At 52.9% G+C, this 14110-nt stretch overlaps 1 protein-coding gene across 4 annotated transcripts in view; it reads left to right on the forward strand.

The window, feature by feature from the left end:
* Positions 1 to 13433, forward strand: part of Rrbp1 (ribosome binding protein 1) — a 67574-nt gene extending 54141 nt beyond the window's left edge. For 2 of the 4 annotated variants that reach the window (XM_077799916.1, XM_026400718.2), the window contains exons 11-24: positions 2645 to 2735; positions 3565 to 3657; positions 5204 to 5296; positions 5373 to 5456; positions 5603 to 5692; positions 6419 to 6511; positions 6904 to 6975; positions 7582 to 7677; positions 8368 to 8451; positions 10267 to 10374; positions 11200 to 11283; positions 11629 to 11727; positions 12206 to 12349; positions 12880 to 13433. In XM_077799916.1, coding sequence (XP_077656042.1) covers positions 2645 to 2735; positions 3565 to 3657; positions 5204 to 5296; positions 5373 to 5456; positions 5603 to 5692; positions 6419 to 6511; positions 6904 to 6975; positions 7582 to 7677; positions 8368 to 8451; positions 10267 to 10374; positions 11200 to 11283; positions 11629 to 11727; positions 12206 to 12349; positions 12880 to 12918 — 1270 coding nt within the window. In that variant the 3' untranslated portion in view covers positions 12919 to 13433. The remainder of the gene's footprint in view (positions 1 to 2644; positions 2736 to 3564; positions 3658 to 5203; positions 5297 to 5372; positions 5457 to 5602; positions 5693 to 6418; positions 6512 to 6903; positions 6976 to 7581; positions 7678 to 8367; positions 8452 to 10266; positions 10375 to 11199; positions 11284 to 11628; positions 11728 to 12205; positions 12350 to 12879) is intronic. The other 2 variants (XM_077799918.1, XM_077799917.1) reach the window with 2 other exon arrangements.
* The last annotated feature ends 677 nt before the right edge of the window (positions 13434 to 14110 follow it).

Consider the following 14110-nt stretch of genomic DNA (forward strand, 5'->3'; position numbering starts at 1 on the left):
AAGCTTCCAAGACATGAACCCGGGGTGTGTGTGTGGCGGGGGAACGGGACAAACCACATCCAAACCATAGCAAGCTCTGTGCCCACTCTCAAGGAGCAACACCTATCTGTGTGAAGAGTGGCAAGTGCTTCAGTGGGTTGGGGGCAGACTTCTTGCCAGCTGCATCCATCCAGTCGTCATCTCCTGTGGGGGAAGACTGGCTGATTAAAAGGCAAGAGATTTTAGGGACTGAGGTCTATAAATCAAATGGGGAAATGGTTGTGGCCCAGGCTGTCTGCTGGACCAGAGGTTTGTGATGTTAGAGCTGACCTTGCCACGGGCTGTTTTCCTTTGTTTGTGATGACTTCATTGCTGGCAGATCTCATTTTCCCTCAGTCAGCAGCCCCAGTCCTGGACGTTTTTGCTCAGGGGCTGCTTGCTGTTGCTAAGGCCAGAGCTGACACCTGGGTGGAGTCGCTGAAATCAGGGAACAGAGTCCTTGTGACCATCAACTCTGGGACAGGTGTTCACAGTCTTGAGAGGTGGGTCCTGGCTGCCATGGCCAGGGTTCCCTTGAGCATTGGGTGGGATGAGCCATGTAGTATGTCTTTTCTCTCTGCTTAAACACTTCTGGACGCATTCTAGGATATCAGCCAATAAGATCCCTTTATTCTGGCCATTGTTGCCAAAGAGTCACCTACTATTATGCTTCTCAGCAGGTACAGCTTCCTAGGCTTATAGCCTGTGTTCCTCAGCATCCCTAGGGCTCTGTGGTTTGGCGACTGGAGAAAGAATCCAGCCGCCTTCTTGTGGAAGACCCAGAACCCAACCCTTCCCTTCTTCCTTTCCTAGGAAGCATGGGTAAACTTTCTTTCTCACAGTGGTTATTTTTTTAGGGGCAGAGAAGCTCTATTTTTTTTTCTTTAAGCTCAGATTCTTGAACCACTCAATGAACTACTAGGATAATTAAGTCACATTGCAGTTATTTTTTAATTTCAAATTTTTGCAGAAATGATCTGGTCAAAGCTGGTTCCTTTTCTTCTCAAGTAGTTTACCTGCAAGTTGCTTATGCTGGGCCATCCTGTTCTGGGATAGAGAGAAGTGATTCAGTCCCAAACTTTGTTTCTACAACTTGACAGAAGCTGTTAAGGGGATGAGGGTCAGTGTGTCCTTACCACTGACCTGCAGACTCTTCTTCAGGATCTTGTTCTTCTGGGGTCTCTCTAGAGGTGGTCTGCTGGAGGATGCTGCAGTGTAATACAGGGACTGGAGGGATAGTCTGAGGGGTTTCAGTAGAATTTTGGCTGTGGGGGGGCAGGTACCAGGGATTGAACTCAGGGAGACTTGGCCACTGAGCCACATCCTCAGCCCTATTTTGTATTTTATTTAGAGACAGGTGCCACTGAGTTGCTTAGCACTTCATTTTTGCTGAGGCTGCCTGTGAACTTGCAACCCTTCTGCCTCAACCTCTCGAGCTGCTGGGATTACAGGCATGCACTGCCGTGCCCAGCCTTTCAGTAGAACTTGGAGGGTGGGGTCACAGTTCTGTGGGCCTAAACTCAATGTCCAAAAGTCAACAAAGCTCTCAAGGCCATATGCAAACTGTATGCAGGTTAAAAAAATAAGGCTGTGATAAGCCAGACTTCATTATCAGATAGGTGGTCAGGACAGCCAGCATGCTCAGCCCACACTTGCATTATGGTCAGCATTAGTGTGTGTTAGAATGGTTGTTTTCAAAGGTCTTTGACCATGACCTTCAAGAAGAAACACAAATACGTCTGTCCCCATGTGGCCTGCAGTGTCCACCACAGCCCTCCTTCCTCAGGCTGCTGGGGTGCTAGCTCCTTTGGGGGACTTCCTCCTGCATCTCAGGAAGTGGCTTGAATTGCTGATTCAGACCACTGTTGACCACTTCTAGACTTTAGATTTCTCATGTCCCTAGGTCTCCATCTGTTGCATATCATACTGTGGAAAGGGGCTTGTTAAAAGTGTCCATTCAGAACTGGTCCCGAGAGCCTTGAGTACAGTGCTGTAGTGATGATGACCTCTCATTTCTGTTTGAAGGGCACAAGGAAGTGAGACACTGACACTCAGGGATTCTACAGTGCTGGGGAGTCGTCTCAAGGCTCATTTCTTCCTCAAATCCCAGGATATAGAAATGAATGGTCCTCCATTGGTCCTTGGTTCTCAGAAAAGTTAGAAGTCAGGCTTTGGGGAGCTGTCAAGAGCAGTGGTGTCAGGTGTGAGGTGACAGCACTACTGTGAGTTTCCAGCTCACACCTTAGAAGGCCCAGCCTAGTTCTGAGAGTCAGGTGCAGCCATGTGGAAGGGCCAGCTGGCATGTTCTGTGGTGACAAGATGGGTCATACCAAACTCAGTTCAAAGAGTAGATGTCCTGGAAACCTAACTGCTGGGGCACATCCTCTGCTGGCCATTGGCTGCTCTGGAGCCAGTGCCCTGGCCTCTGAGTGGTCGGCATGAGGCAAGGTAGAAGGGTGTGTGTGCCTCGCAGGTGTTCCTTGGGTAGAGGGGGGTTTAGGCTGGCTGGGTGCCCTGGGTAGAAGAAAGGGGTCCTCCTGAGATGGAACTGGAGGGTAGGCACGGACCCTTGGAGCTGAGGTGGTGACCTGCTGTGGTAACCATTTTCTCTCCCCCTCCCCACCAGTCTCAAGGAGCTAGAATCACAAGTATCATGTCTGGAGAAGGAGGCCACTGAGCTCAAGGAGGCTGTGGAGCAGCAGAAAGGGAAGAACAATGTGAGTGTGGAGGGCCTCTGAGCTGGGGTGGGAGGACCAAGGCAGAGCCGTGTGAGTCCCGGAAAGGTTTTCAGAGTCACCTTAAGGCGTCTGCTGTAGAACCTGCCCTGGACAATCAGGGAGCCCTGATTCTCCCTCTGTTCTCACTGTTGTTTACTCTGGGAGTTTCCTCTTCCTGCCTCCTCATCCCCAGCTCCTCCATATGTTCAGGGTTGACTGCCCTTGGGGCAGGTAACGTCATTACCCAAACATGGACAGTGGTGTGACCCATGTACTGATTGACCTGGTCTGGGTCATGTAGCCACCCTGAGCAGATGTGGGTGAGGGAGGCTGGTGCTAGGAGAAGGGGAGAGAGGCATGCCTGCCCTCTCCAGAGGGCAAGGGCCTTCACCCACATCCTTCCCACCTGCCCTTGTCATGGAGCAGGGCTTGCTGGTTGCCTTGCTGCTCCCAAAGGAGGTCTCACTCCTAGAGCCAGCCGAGGGAGTCAGCTTGCTGTTTGGTGGCAGGAACCTCCTCTCTGAGGAAATAGATCCGTCCTTCCTCCTCCTGCAGTCTAGTCTCCACTGAAAGGACGCCTGCCTCTTCATCCTCTGTGTTCGACCATTCCGGCATCAGGTGGCAGCACCTTGGCCTTGTGCTGAGTGCCCCCAGGAGAGGCCACATGAATGTGAGCCAAGAAAAGAGTGGGTCCTGTACAGGGTCTGAAGTAGGGCCATGGGGTTCTCTGAGCCCAGCCCTTGCCGAGACCAGCTTGAGACCAGTCCACAGGAGCTGGTCATTGACTGACGGGTGTGGGCTACTGACTTACCCTCATCTCCCCTCCCAGGACCTCCGAGAGAAGAACTGGAAGGCAATGGAGGCACTGGCCTCGGCTGAGCGGGCCTGTGAGGAGAAACTGCGTTCCCTGACCCAGGCCAAGGTCAGAGCCCTGGGCATTCTTAGGTTGGCCAGCTGGGATAGCAGCACCTGCCTGGTTTAACTGAGTCCACAAGATATGGAAACTGTAGGGGACAGTCTTGGCCTCAGTGTCTCATAAATCTGTACCAGGGCCCCCAGGCTCAGCATGCAGTGTCCTCTAGTCTCTTCATTGTCTCCTTCCTCTCCCTATTCCTTCCTGCCCCCCTTTCATTTTTCTTTAAGAGAAAGGAGGGAAATGTGCACCCTCAATTGTCTTTCCTCAACTGGGCACTCTGTTATGAGGGTACAGAGCTGAGCATGGCCACAGCAAAGACTGAGCGGGCTTGGGGAGCGCTGTGGACTGCACACTCTGCGAGTGTGCCCAGGGTTGCACCGGCTTCATGGCCTTCAATCATTATTTTTATCCAGAGGTACTTGGAATAATCCTGCTTCTTTCTCAGGCCCTCTGAAGTCACCGTCCAGTTGGTTCCATGTGTGTTCTTAGGGGAGGACATCTTTAGCAGTGAGCTTTTAGGGTGTTGTATCCAACTCTCTGTGATTGGGGCCCCCATTTGCCCTGGGCTGGCTGGAGTCAGTGTGGAGGCTCTGACTAGGGCAGCAGCACTGACGCCCTAGCCCACCCTTTTTTGTCACACATTTCCATCCCTTGTGAAAGGCCAGCCCCTTCCAGCCTTGCTCCAACAGAGGGAGAGCCTGTCCCAGTACCTGAACTTTGCAGTGACTTCCATGATCCTCCCAGGAAGCCTGAGGGTATAAAGATGAGACCCAGAGAGCAGACAATAGGGCAGAAGTTGTAATTAGATTATTAGAATCTTAGATTTTTGGCCCCAGAAGTGAGTGTAGAGATAGTCTGGCCACTGTGTGGCAAGTGCAGAAGCTGTTGCCAGGCTGACAGCTTGTGGCCACACAGGCAGAGAAAGACAGAAGGTGGCCTCCAAGGCTCATGTGCTTTGCCTTCTGACTCATGACTGGAGAACCTGAGTAGGCATGGTGGTCATGTGGCCAGGAGTCCAGGGCAGGCCACAGCATCATCTCTGGATAATTGGGCAAACCAAAAAGGGTCTGCTTCTCAGGCTTAGTTCAGACCAGGGGTTTTGTGGTCAGACTGGGGGTCTGTTGTCACCTGAGGAAAATCAGGTCCAGCCCCATACAGGGTGTGAAGTCAAGCTTCAGGAGAGACCCCAAGCGATGCCCTGTCTTCTCTGAGTTGGTTTCTTCCTCTGGAGATTGGGAATGTTGATTCTTCCTTCCTCCAATGGGTGCCTAGAGATGAGCTCCCTGGGGAATACCTGTTCATGGCTGGCACTGGCTCTAACTGAGGCATGCTGGGAGGGCTGGGAAAATAAGAGCTGGCAGAGTCTGAGTGACTGCTGGGAGGTGTGGGGTAACCGGCACCTGCCACCTGGGGCTTCCCATTGTCCTTCCTGGGAGCACAGACTGGGGAAGCCCATCTTTTCCTTCGATTTTTGTCAATGATGAGGAGGAGCTGAGGCCCTTCCTGGTAGGAGGCTGAACCCTGTCCTCTCCCTCTCCCCCTCCCCTTCCAGGAGGAATCAGAGAAGCAACTCCGCCTGGCCGAGGCCCAGACCAAGGAAGCCCTTCTGGCGCTGCTCCCGGAGCTCTCTGTCTCAGAACACCAGGTAGTGGGGGGTGGCTCCCAGGGATTGTACTCCCCCAGGAGCATTCCCCACCCTCACCTTCCACGTTTCCTCGTAGAATTATGCTGACTGGCTGCAGGAACTCAAAGAAAAGGGCTCCCAGCTACTGAAGAAGCCATCAGCGACCACAGAGCCCTCCTCGGTAAGCAAGGCTGCCAAGCAGGTGCCCTTGGCAGGGGCTGCCACTGTCACCCAAGCTCTCCTACCCCTAGGAAGAAAGTGCCCAGAGTCGTTTCAGCGGGTAGCTGTGTTGGATTCACTAGACACTTGTTCTCCCTCTGCCCTCAGGACCTGGCCTCCAAGCTGAAGGAGGCTGAGGAGACCCAGAACACCCTGCAGGCTGAGTGCGACCAGTACCGCACCATCCTGGCAGAAACGGTGAGCAGCCAGGGCAGGGTCTCTGGGAACTCTGTGCTGGGTGATAAGAGGGTGCTGCTAGGAGGAGAGCTTTGGGGCCTAGAGTGCAGGAATTGGCATAGTATCTACAGAAACCCTCTGGCTCTGTGTGACCTGGGCAGACCTCTGCCCTCCAGACCTCATTTCTTAGACTGGATGGTAATGGGATGGATAAGTCTCTTAGGTCTTCATTATTTCTAAGCTGAGGAGAGGGCCGAGTTGAGGGTTTGAGGCTGGTCCCCAGCGGGAGAAGGGACTTGGTTATAACAACAAGGAGTAATTGGGCAGGCAGTTGTGGGAAAAGTCAAGGTAAGCTTTGGCCTGACTGGGTTGAACCCCTCCCTGACTCCAGGAGCAATGCTGGGTCCAGCCCTTCCCAGTTCTGAGCATCTCTGTCTTGTGTTCCTTGTTCTGGGCCACCAATGGGATCAGCACCTGTGGCAGAGCCCAAGAGCAACAACAGTTCTAAGAGCCTCCTTTGGATCACAGACCTCATTTCCTGGCATGGTCCTACAAGCCAGCACACAGGATAGAAACCTCACTCCTGGGACAGTGGCCACCTTCCCTCCCTACACAACACTGAGTCTTAAGCAGAGGAAGTAACCGCCATCATTGCAGAGGACCTGGGGACAGGAGTGCGTTTGAGTGTAGGGCAGGGCCGAGGAGGGTGACAGTCCTGTCTCACCGCTCTACTCCGTCTTGCCGCAGGAGGGCATGCTCAGAGACCTGCAGAAGAGTGTCGAGGAGGAGGAGCAGGTGTGGAAGGCCAAAGTGGGAGTTGCGGAGGAGGAGCTCCAGAAGGTATCTTGGCATGTGCATCTCCCCAGGGCCTGGTGGCATGGACATTGCTGCTGGGCTCAGGGAAGCCAAGTGTACTCTACTGAAGACACATGGCTGGGTTGAAATTCCAGAGCCCACAAGAGAAGTTAACAGGATCTGTCACTTAGGAGATGCATATCGCTGTTGGCATTTCTGGGGGACACCCTGTGAAGCGGAACTGTAGAATGACAGTGGAGCTTCTCAGTCTCTAGGAGATTGTGCTCCTGTTCTCATGCTGGACTCTATCCCCACTCCCAGTAGAGACTGCTACAGGCCACCAGAGCTTCAACTTGGCTTGGAGATGGTGGCACTACTCGTCCTGGGAAACATCCCTAGACACCTATGTTTCACAGGGCATTTCTTTTGCTTTGTAGTCACGGGTCACAGTGAAACATCTCGAAGATACCATAGAGAAGCTAAAAGGAGAACTTGAAAGCTCAGATCAGGTATGTGGTGCTTCTGTTCTGAGAGTTGGTTTCTCTTGTCCTATGAGTCTCTTTGAAAGTGACATTGCAGAGGCCATTTGAGTTAGTCTTCTCTCAAGGATCACTGGCTTCTCACCTAAGCCAAGTGATCCTATCCTGTTTTGCTTTAATGAGAGACCTTCATAATAACCTCAGAGGCCTAAGACAGCTACAGATGTGTGCATAGTTGTCCAGCCCTGACCAATGGTGGCTTTGGTCTTGGCCTTCACAATCAGGGGTGTGCTCAAGGGAGCCCTGGTGTTCCTTTAAGCACCTAAGCAAGCCCTGGCCTTGGAGAAAGTGCCCCTGATACCTACTTTTGAAAGTGTATCTAAGAATTGCCCTCTCCCCTGCTCCTTAGGTCAAAAACATGTCAGGACCCAGGAGTACTAGAGTTGAGGTACTCTTTTCATCAAGGAGTTCTCTTGCTAGGGCTTGGTTTCTTATTAGCCTTGATTTATTTGGTAAACTGATGGGCCTCAGGGGCTTATCAGAGCCAGCCAGACTGTACTCCATCACCCCACTCTCTGTGGCTACTGCCCCCTGCTGGCCAATTAGAGGCTCTGATGTATGTGTATGTCCATCCAGGTGAGGGAGCACACCTCACATCTGGAGGCAGAGCTAGAGAAGCACATGGCAGCTGCCAGCGCTGAGTGCCAGAGCTACGCCAAGGAGGTGGCAGGGGTGAGTGCACACTCCACGGACTTGTATGCCCTGCCTAGCTAAGTCTGGGTCCTCCCTAGTGGCTCTTCCTCAGCCCTTAGGGAGCTGTTCTTGTCATCATGAGCCTTGAAGTCGGTGTCATTTGGTTTTGTCTTAAATCCTGCTTATGCCTCACCAAAGGGTCAGATCTGAGGTGTCTGGGGGTAGGTTGTGAAAAGGCAGCCCCACTCTGGGGCGCAGGGGCAGAACAGGGACAGATCTGGCTGGGCACTGCAGCAGGGGGTGCATTTTACATTCCAGATCATCCCCTGAGCATGAGAATTCTCTGCCTGGCTTACTGATTGATGTCATTTCCAGTAGGGAGTGGGTTTAAATCTGATAACTGTTTTCTGACTGTTCAGAAGAGGAAAGCAAAAAATTGGCAACCTGAGTCCTGGTTTAATCTCACCCTTGGGGCCTTGTTGTGTTTTTTTTTTTTGAACAAGAGATTAGGGCAGATGTCTAAGAAGGCCTGAGATAGGTGTGCAGTGAACACTATCCTTCCTAAGTCTTCAAAAAGGAAATTGTAGCTATGGGAAGCCTGGCCCTGCTCTGTGGTGATCACTAGTGTTTTGGGTAAATAGATGTTAGGTTTTTGTTTTGCCTCTAATTCACTGGAATTGGTTTTCTCTTCTCTCCTTTTCCCTATCACCTGGCTGTTTCTTCCTCAAGTTGAGGCAACTTTTATTAGAGTCTCAGTCTCAGCTGGATACAGCCAAGAGTGAAGCCCAGAAACAGAGTGATGAGCTCGCCCTGGTAGGTGAACGTTGAGTCCAGCATGGGGACTGTGACGCGCGGGGCTCGTGTGTGTGAGATGAATCTGCCAGTCAAGTTTTGTTGTTCACTCAAAGATTTCTGCAGCTTAGCAGAGGGGGACAGTGTTCATCCATTAGCCACATGAGGCAGGAAGGCTCTTTGAGGCCCTCTTGGAACATTTGCCTAAAATTCTGAGCTGGGCCTGTGACCACTGGGACCAGGGTGCACACCCCATTTCCCTCCCACTGGTAGCCTGTTCTCTTGCTCAAGGAAGTGGGGGTTCTGGGGGTCTGTTCACCTTGTAAGCCCATTTCAGCACTTACGATGTAGTGACCCCTTGCAGATCCCTCCTGGCCTGGTTACCCACCGCACTGTGGCTCTTAGCAAGGCCTTGCCCTCTTGGGGTTTCCTCACCTCAGCAATGGCTCAGACCCATTCAGTCAAATCCACAGGTGTGTGGGGATGTCCTAGTCCCCACCTGGCCTAGTGCCAGGTTCTGGGTGCAGAGCTCAAGCCCCATTCAGATGTGAGGAGCTGCGCTGTGCAGGTGACCTGAGTCCTGCTTGGCTTGCCCAGTTTTCAGCTACTGTGTCTAATCCCATGTCCCAGCTGCTTGACTGGTTCAGCTCTTGCCTCCATAAAGAGGTCACACCCTATCTAGTACCTGCTTGAGGCAGCCTTTACAACCACAGTCCATCTGTCAGATCTGTACAGGCTTTCTTAAAAGTCTTAAAGTAGTCATCAGCATTTAGAGATTGAGATATTTGGGGCTAAAATGTGTAGCACTGATGTCTGAGAAGAAAGAAGTTCTGGTGTGCCAGGCTAGCACCCCCCACAGCCTCCACCAAGCCCAGCAGGTGTTCCTAGCTCCCTGGGTCCCCATCTTGAGCTCACCCAGGATCACTACACCAGAGGGGGTATCACCCAGTTCAAGTCTCCTCCTGAGTTTAAGGCCAGTCATCTTGGCCATTGGCTAAGCCAGGTCGATGTTACAGGCCTAGGGTATACAGCCCATACAAGGGGTATGTGCAGAATCCCACCCCTAGGCTTTCTTATCATCTTTTCAACTACAGTTTGGCTTTTGCCTTTGCAGGCTGTTGAGTCAGAGGTTGTTGAGGTTGCCCCTTGGAGCCGGGCCTCTTGAATAGAGCCTGAGACCACTTATGTCCCCTAGTGAGCTCATGACCACAGTCCCCAACCATGCCTCCTGACTAGAACTTTTACCCATGTTCCCTGAGTGATGCTACCACCCTTCAAATCAGAAGCTCAGTGGTCTGGGAACCTTGGGGGCCAGTGGATGTGCCACTTGCCCTCAGCCATAGAGCTGAGGATGGGGTAACTTATTAGGCAAGGTGTCATCTTATAATCTTCCCTGGACCCCAGAAAGGGCTCCAAGCCATGGTTCTTGAAGAAACCAAGGGTATAGGCAGAACTGTTGGCAGCCTCTCTCTCCCTTTTGGACTCACTGCCTGTGTGGTCTGTGTCTATCAGGGGCCATCTCACTCCTAAGGAGGATTGCCCACCAGTTTGTTTTGAAGCTCAGCACATGGGTCTCATTGGCCTAGAGGCTTCTTGGCCTCCAGGCCTGTTTGGCTCAAACTGGGTGCTGTGGCCCTGCCCAGCTAATCTACGTAGTGGTAGGGACTCAAACATCAGTCACAGATAGCAAACCAGTAGGGGCCTCAGCTATTAAGAGCAGCTGCGGTCCTCTCTAGAGGAGTGTGTGTGTGTGTGTGTGTGTGTGTGTGTGTGTGTGTGTGTGTAAGGTGTGTGTGTGTGATTGGCTGTGCACAAACCCACCCCTCCCTGTTTCAGGTCAGGCAGCAGTTGAGTGAGATGAAGAGCCACGTAGAGGATGGTGACGTAGCTGGGTCCCCAGCTGTCCCCACAGGCGTCTCCCCAGCTGAGCAGGACCCTGTGAAGGTTAGGGTGGTGAGCTGGTCCTCAGATGTGTCACTAACAGCCCCAAGTACAGTGCAGGGTGGGCAGCCTTCATGTTGATTGACATGTTGGCTGCTCCCAGCCCTGACCAGCACCCTCCCCATCCCTCTTTACCTGGATTAGGTGCACCCAGGACCCAAAAGATGCAGAGCAGAGGGAAGGTGACCAGGCAGAGAGGCGGGCGGGGGTGGGAGTAGTCTGAGACTGGGAGTACACCGTGCACCTACCAGGCTGAGAGAGCAGCCTTGGGTTGGTTCTGCAGCCACTGTAGGGGACTTGTCTCCTGTTGTGGCTCTTGCTGGGATATTACTAGCAGAATATCTGCTCTCCAGAGGGGTGGTTATTATTTTTGTGGTCCTGGGGATGGAACCCAGGGACTCAAAAATACTGGGTGAGCTCTCTGCCACTGAGCTGCACTTCCAGCCCTCTTCAGAATTTTGACCAAAGGAGCTACCACTTAAAGAGTTCTTGCCAAGAGGCAGGGGCCTGTCACTAGGGTAGCCACTGTGGGTTTGGGCCTTATCTCATGGCTCTGAGGCATCTTTCTTGTCCTGTGGGTCCTGTTAAAGGTTCCTGAGATTACAGAGGTTCCCTCAGAATCCTTTTAACCCACCAGCTTCTGGACTGCAACTGAGGTTCCATCTCCCCACAGGAGCATCAGGGATGGCTCATTGGGGCAGGGCAAGGCTGGGGGAACCCTAGAAGCAACTAAAAGGCAGAACCTATAGTCTTAGTCTGCCCCAGAGCCCTGGGCCCCAAAAGGGTCCTTCACCAGGTTCCCAAGTTATGTTTGTGATATCTCCACAGCTGAGAATGCAGCTGGAGCGGACAGAAGCCACCCTGGAGGACGAGCAGACAAGGAGGCAGCAGCTCACGGCTGAGTTTGAGGAGGTCAGGCCTGCTTGGTGGTTCTCAGCCCCTATCAGCTTTCAGACTCTTACAGTCTGTGGGGAGCAAGCTGGTCATGCTGGCCCTCCCCTGCTTTGCCCACCAGGTGTCTGGGCTGGGCCATCAGCATGCCGGGGGTTGGGAGGACAATGGGATCCTGGCAGGTGGATGCTGAAGCCTTCTTGGGACCTCATGGCTAGTCTTGGAACCTCAAGGCTAGTCTGTGTCTTCAGGCTTGAGCTGTTGCACCATCAGGCTTGGGATGCCCCTGGTCCCCAGGCAGATTTGGTCATTGACTGCTGAGATGTTGGTAAGGCTGCTCACCCAGGCCCACTCTGCTCTGATAAGGCTCAGACCACAGCGTGTTGCTTACAAGAAGAGCTGGAGAAGCTCCGTGCTACTGGTCCCCTGGAGTCTTCAGGAACTGAGGAGGCTGTACAGCTGAAGGTAGAGGGTGGGGCTGGGGCCTGCGGCTTTGACCAGTCTTGACCTTGGAGAGGGGCCAGGACCGGGAGAACAGACCCCTAGGAATTGGCTTCCCTCGTCATACATGGTGGGAGGGAGCCACGTCACATTGCAGCTATTAGTCAGTGTAGCTATTTAATGTAATTTATATAAAACTTGGAAGTCATGTTTTAGGTACTGGTAGGTATACGTATCTAGTGGCTGGCACATTAGACAATGCAGAGTAGCCCACACCTGTTGTCCTAGGCCAGGAGGTAAGTGGGGCTGGTGGGAAGCACAGTCAACACAGACCATTTCCTGCCAACCAGCACTGTCTGTTGTTGAGTGGCCCGTAGACAGCTTCCTTGTGCTCCTGGAAAGCTCCAGTCCCAGGTATTTGGGCCCTGTGGGTGTATACAGCTCAGGGTCTTACTGCTGATGTCATGTGAGGGCTGATCCCCTCCAACCCTGAAACCCACAGGAGAGACTAGAAAAAGAGAAGAAGTTAACAAGTGATCTGGGACGTGCTGCAACCAAACTACAGGAGCTTTTGAAGACAACCCAGGAGCAGCTGGCAAAGGAGAAGGACACAGTGAAGAAGTTGCAAGAACGGCTGGAAAAAACAGTGAGTGCTTCATCCATGTGGGGCCACAGGGCTGGCTCCCAGCCCCTGTGGCTTGGCCTGTTCTGGAGGTGGGCCCTGACCCCCAGGAGGGTGGATGGGAGTGAGCTTTTGGAAAGAGTTGGGTATGATGCTGGAGCCCCAGGGAAGCGGGACAAGCAGGAAGTGGGAGAAACAGAACTAGGTGTTGGGGACAGATACTTGTATCACGGACATTAGCCCACAGGGCCCAGAGCCCAGGAAGCATGGTTCTCACTGCAGCCTGCTTGGGCCCCGTCCCAGTCCCCCTGCCTCTGTCCTGGCCCCTACCTGCAGGGTTTTTCACCTGACTCAAAGCCCTCACGCTCCTGCATCCTGCATTCTCACTACCACCAACTCCTAGGCAGCCAGCCCCAGGAAGTCAGCTCTGGGTCTCCAGACAAGTGGCTTGGGGTTGTGAGCCCAGGGAGGGGACTGCAGGTCCTGGCATGGCATGAGAGGTTATGCCTTGGCTCCTTGCCCAGCTTTTCTCACATGGCTGCCTTTGTTTGCAGGAGGACGGCAGCAGTTCAAAGGAGGGCACCTCCGTCTGAGTCTCTGCAAAAAGAAGTTACTGTTCAACTTTACCAAAATGCCTTACACATTCCTTATAAATAAATAAACCAACAACACAGCGTTATCCAGGCCCAACTTCCAGTAGCTCCGAGAGAAGCCATTAGAGACAAGAGTCTCTTAGAACCACAGAAATAAATCTTCCAGACCCCCAGTCTGTACAAGAACATTTGTCACATTTGATAAACACTATTCCCTGGAGCAGTCCTGGACCACCTTGAGCCGACGCCAAAGCCCTTGTTGACTCTGACAGACCGGGTTGTGCCGGGAGGCCAGGGTGCTTAGGGATCTATGTCAATCAGTGCAATTGTCATGTCTTTTTTCAGTGGGGTTGGGGTCGGGAAGTGGTTGGACCAGGTGGTGAGTTCTCAGAGGCTGGGGAAACTGGAGGGCCTCAGCCCAGCCCAGTGAAGCAACAACTCCTCACCCCTGGAAGTTGCCAAGCAGAACTGACGTGTGACCACCTGGATGTTAATGCCATTAAAACCAATGTGTTGCCCGGCGCTGCAGTGTCGTCTGGTCTTCTGGGGTTCCCCCATCTTACTTTGGGCCCAAGATGGGCTGTCTTTGGGACAAAGTGTAAGCATAGTCTTGGTTTCTCTGCAAGCAGGGGACCAGCAGCTATGTAAAATGGGGATAAAATCTTTTTTGGGCCCCAGTATTTTCCATCGCCTCCCAGGCTTCAGTGGTTGGTGGGCAGATGAGAAAACAATGCCTGACACCCAGTGGTCAGATGGCCTGACTGCTATACCCCACCCTTGAGGATGTGAGATTTCTGTGAGCAGGGGGGTGGGTGGCCTACTGTGGTATGAAGTAAGCTCTGTGAATGAACAAGGGTCTCCATGTGCGCAGGGCCTTGGATGAAGGTCCATACCTTGGGAGGGGTTCAGGGCTGGAGCAGCCCCTCCCACCTGTCCTGTGGCAGAAGCCAGCTTAGACTTCTGCCAAGTCTCAGACCCAGAGTTCTTGGCCCATAACAGAATGGTCCAGGGGAACTTTGGCCCAAGAGATGTGGAGCTTCTTAACTGAGAAATCTGAAATCTGGGGTTTATACAGAATGTTCGAGATCCTGAATCACAGCAAGGCCTGAACCAAGCCAGGATGGGAAGGTAGGTCTGAGCAGGTCCAGTGTCCAATATCAGCCAGTCTTGTTAAGGGGCTGCCTTGGCCAAG

The sequence above is a fragment of the Urocitellus parryii genome, chromosome 6 (genome assembly GCF_045843805.1).
Source record: "Urocitellus parryii isolate mUroPar1 chromosome 6, mUroPar1.hap1, whole genome shotgun sequence".
Classification (NCBI taxonomy): domain Eukaryota; kingdom Metazoa; phylum Chordata; class Mammalia; order Rodentia; family Sciuridae; genus Urocitellus; species Urocitellus parryii.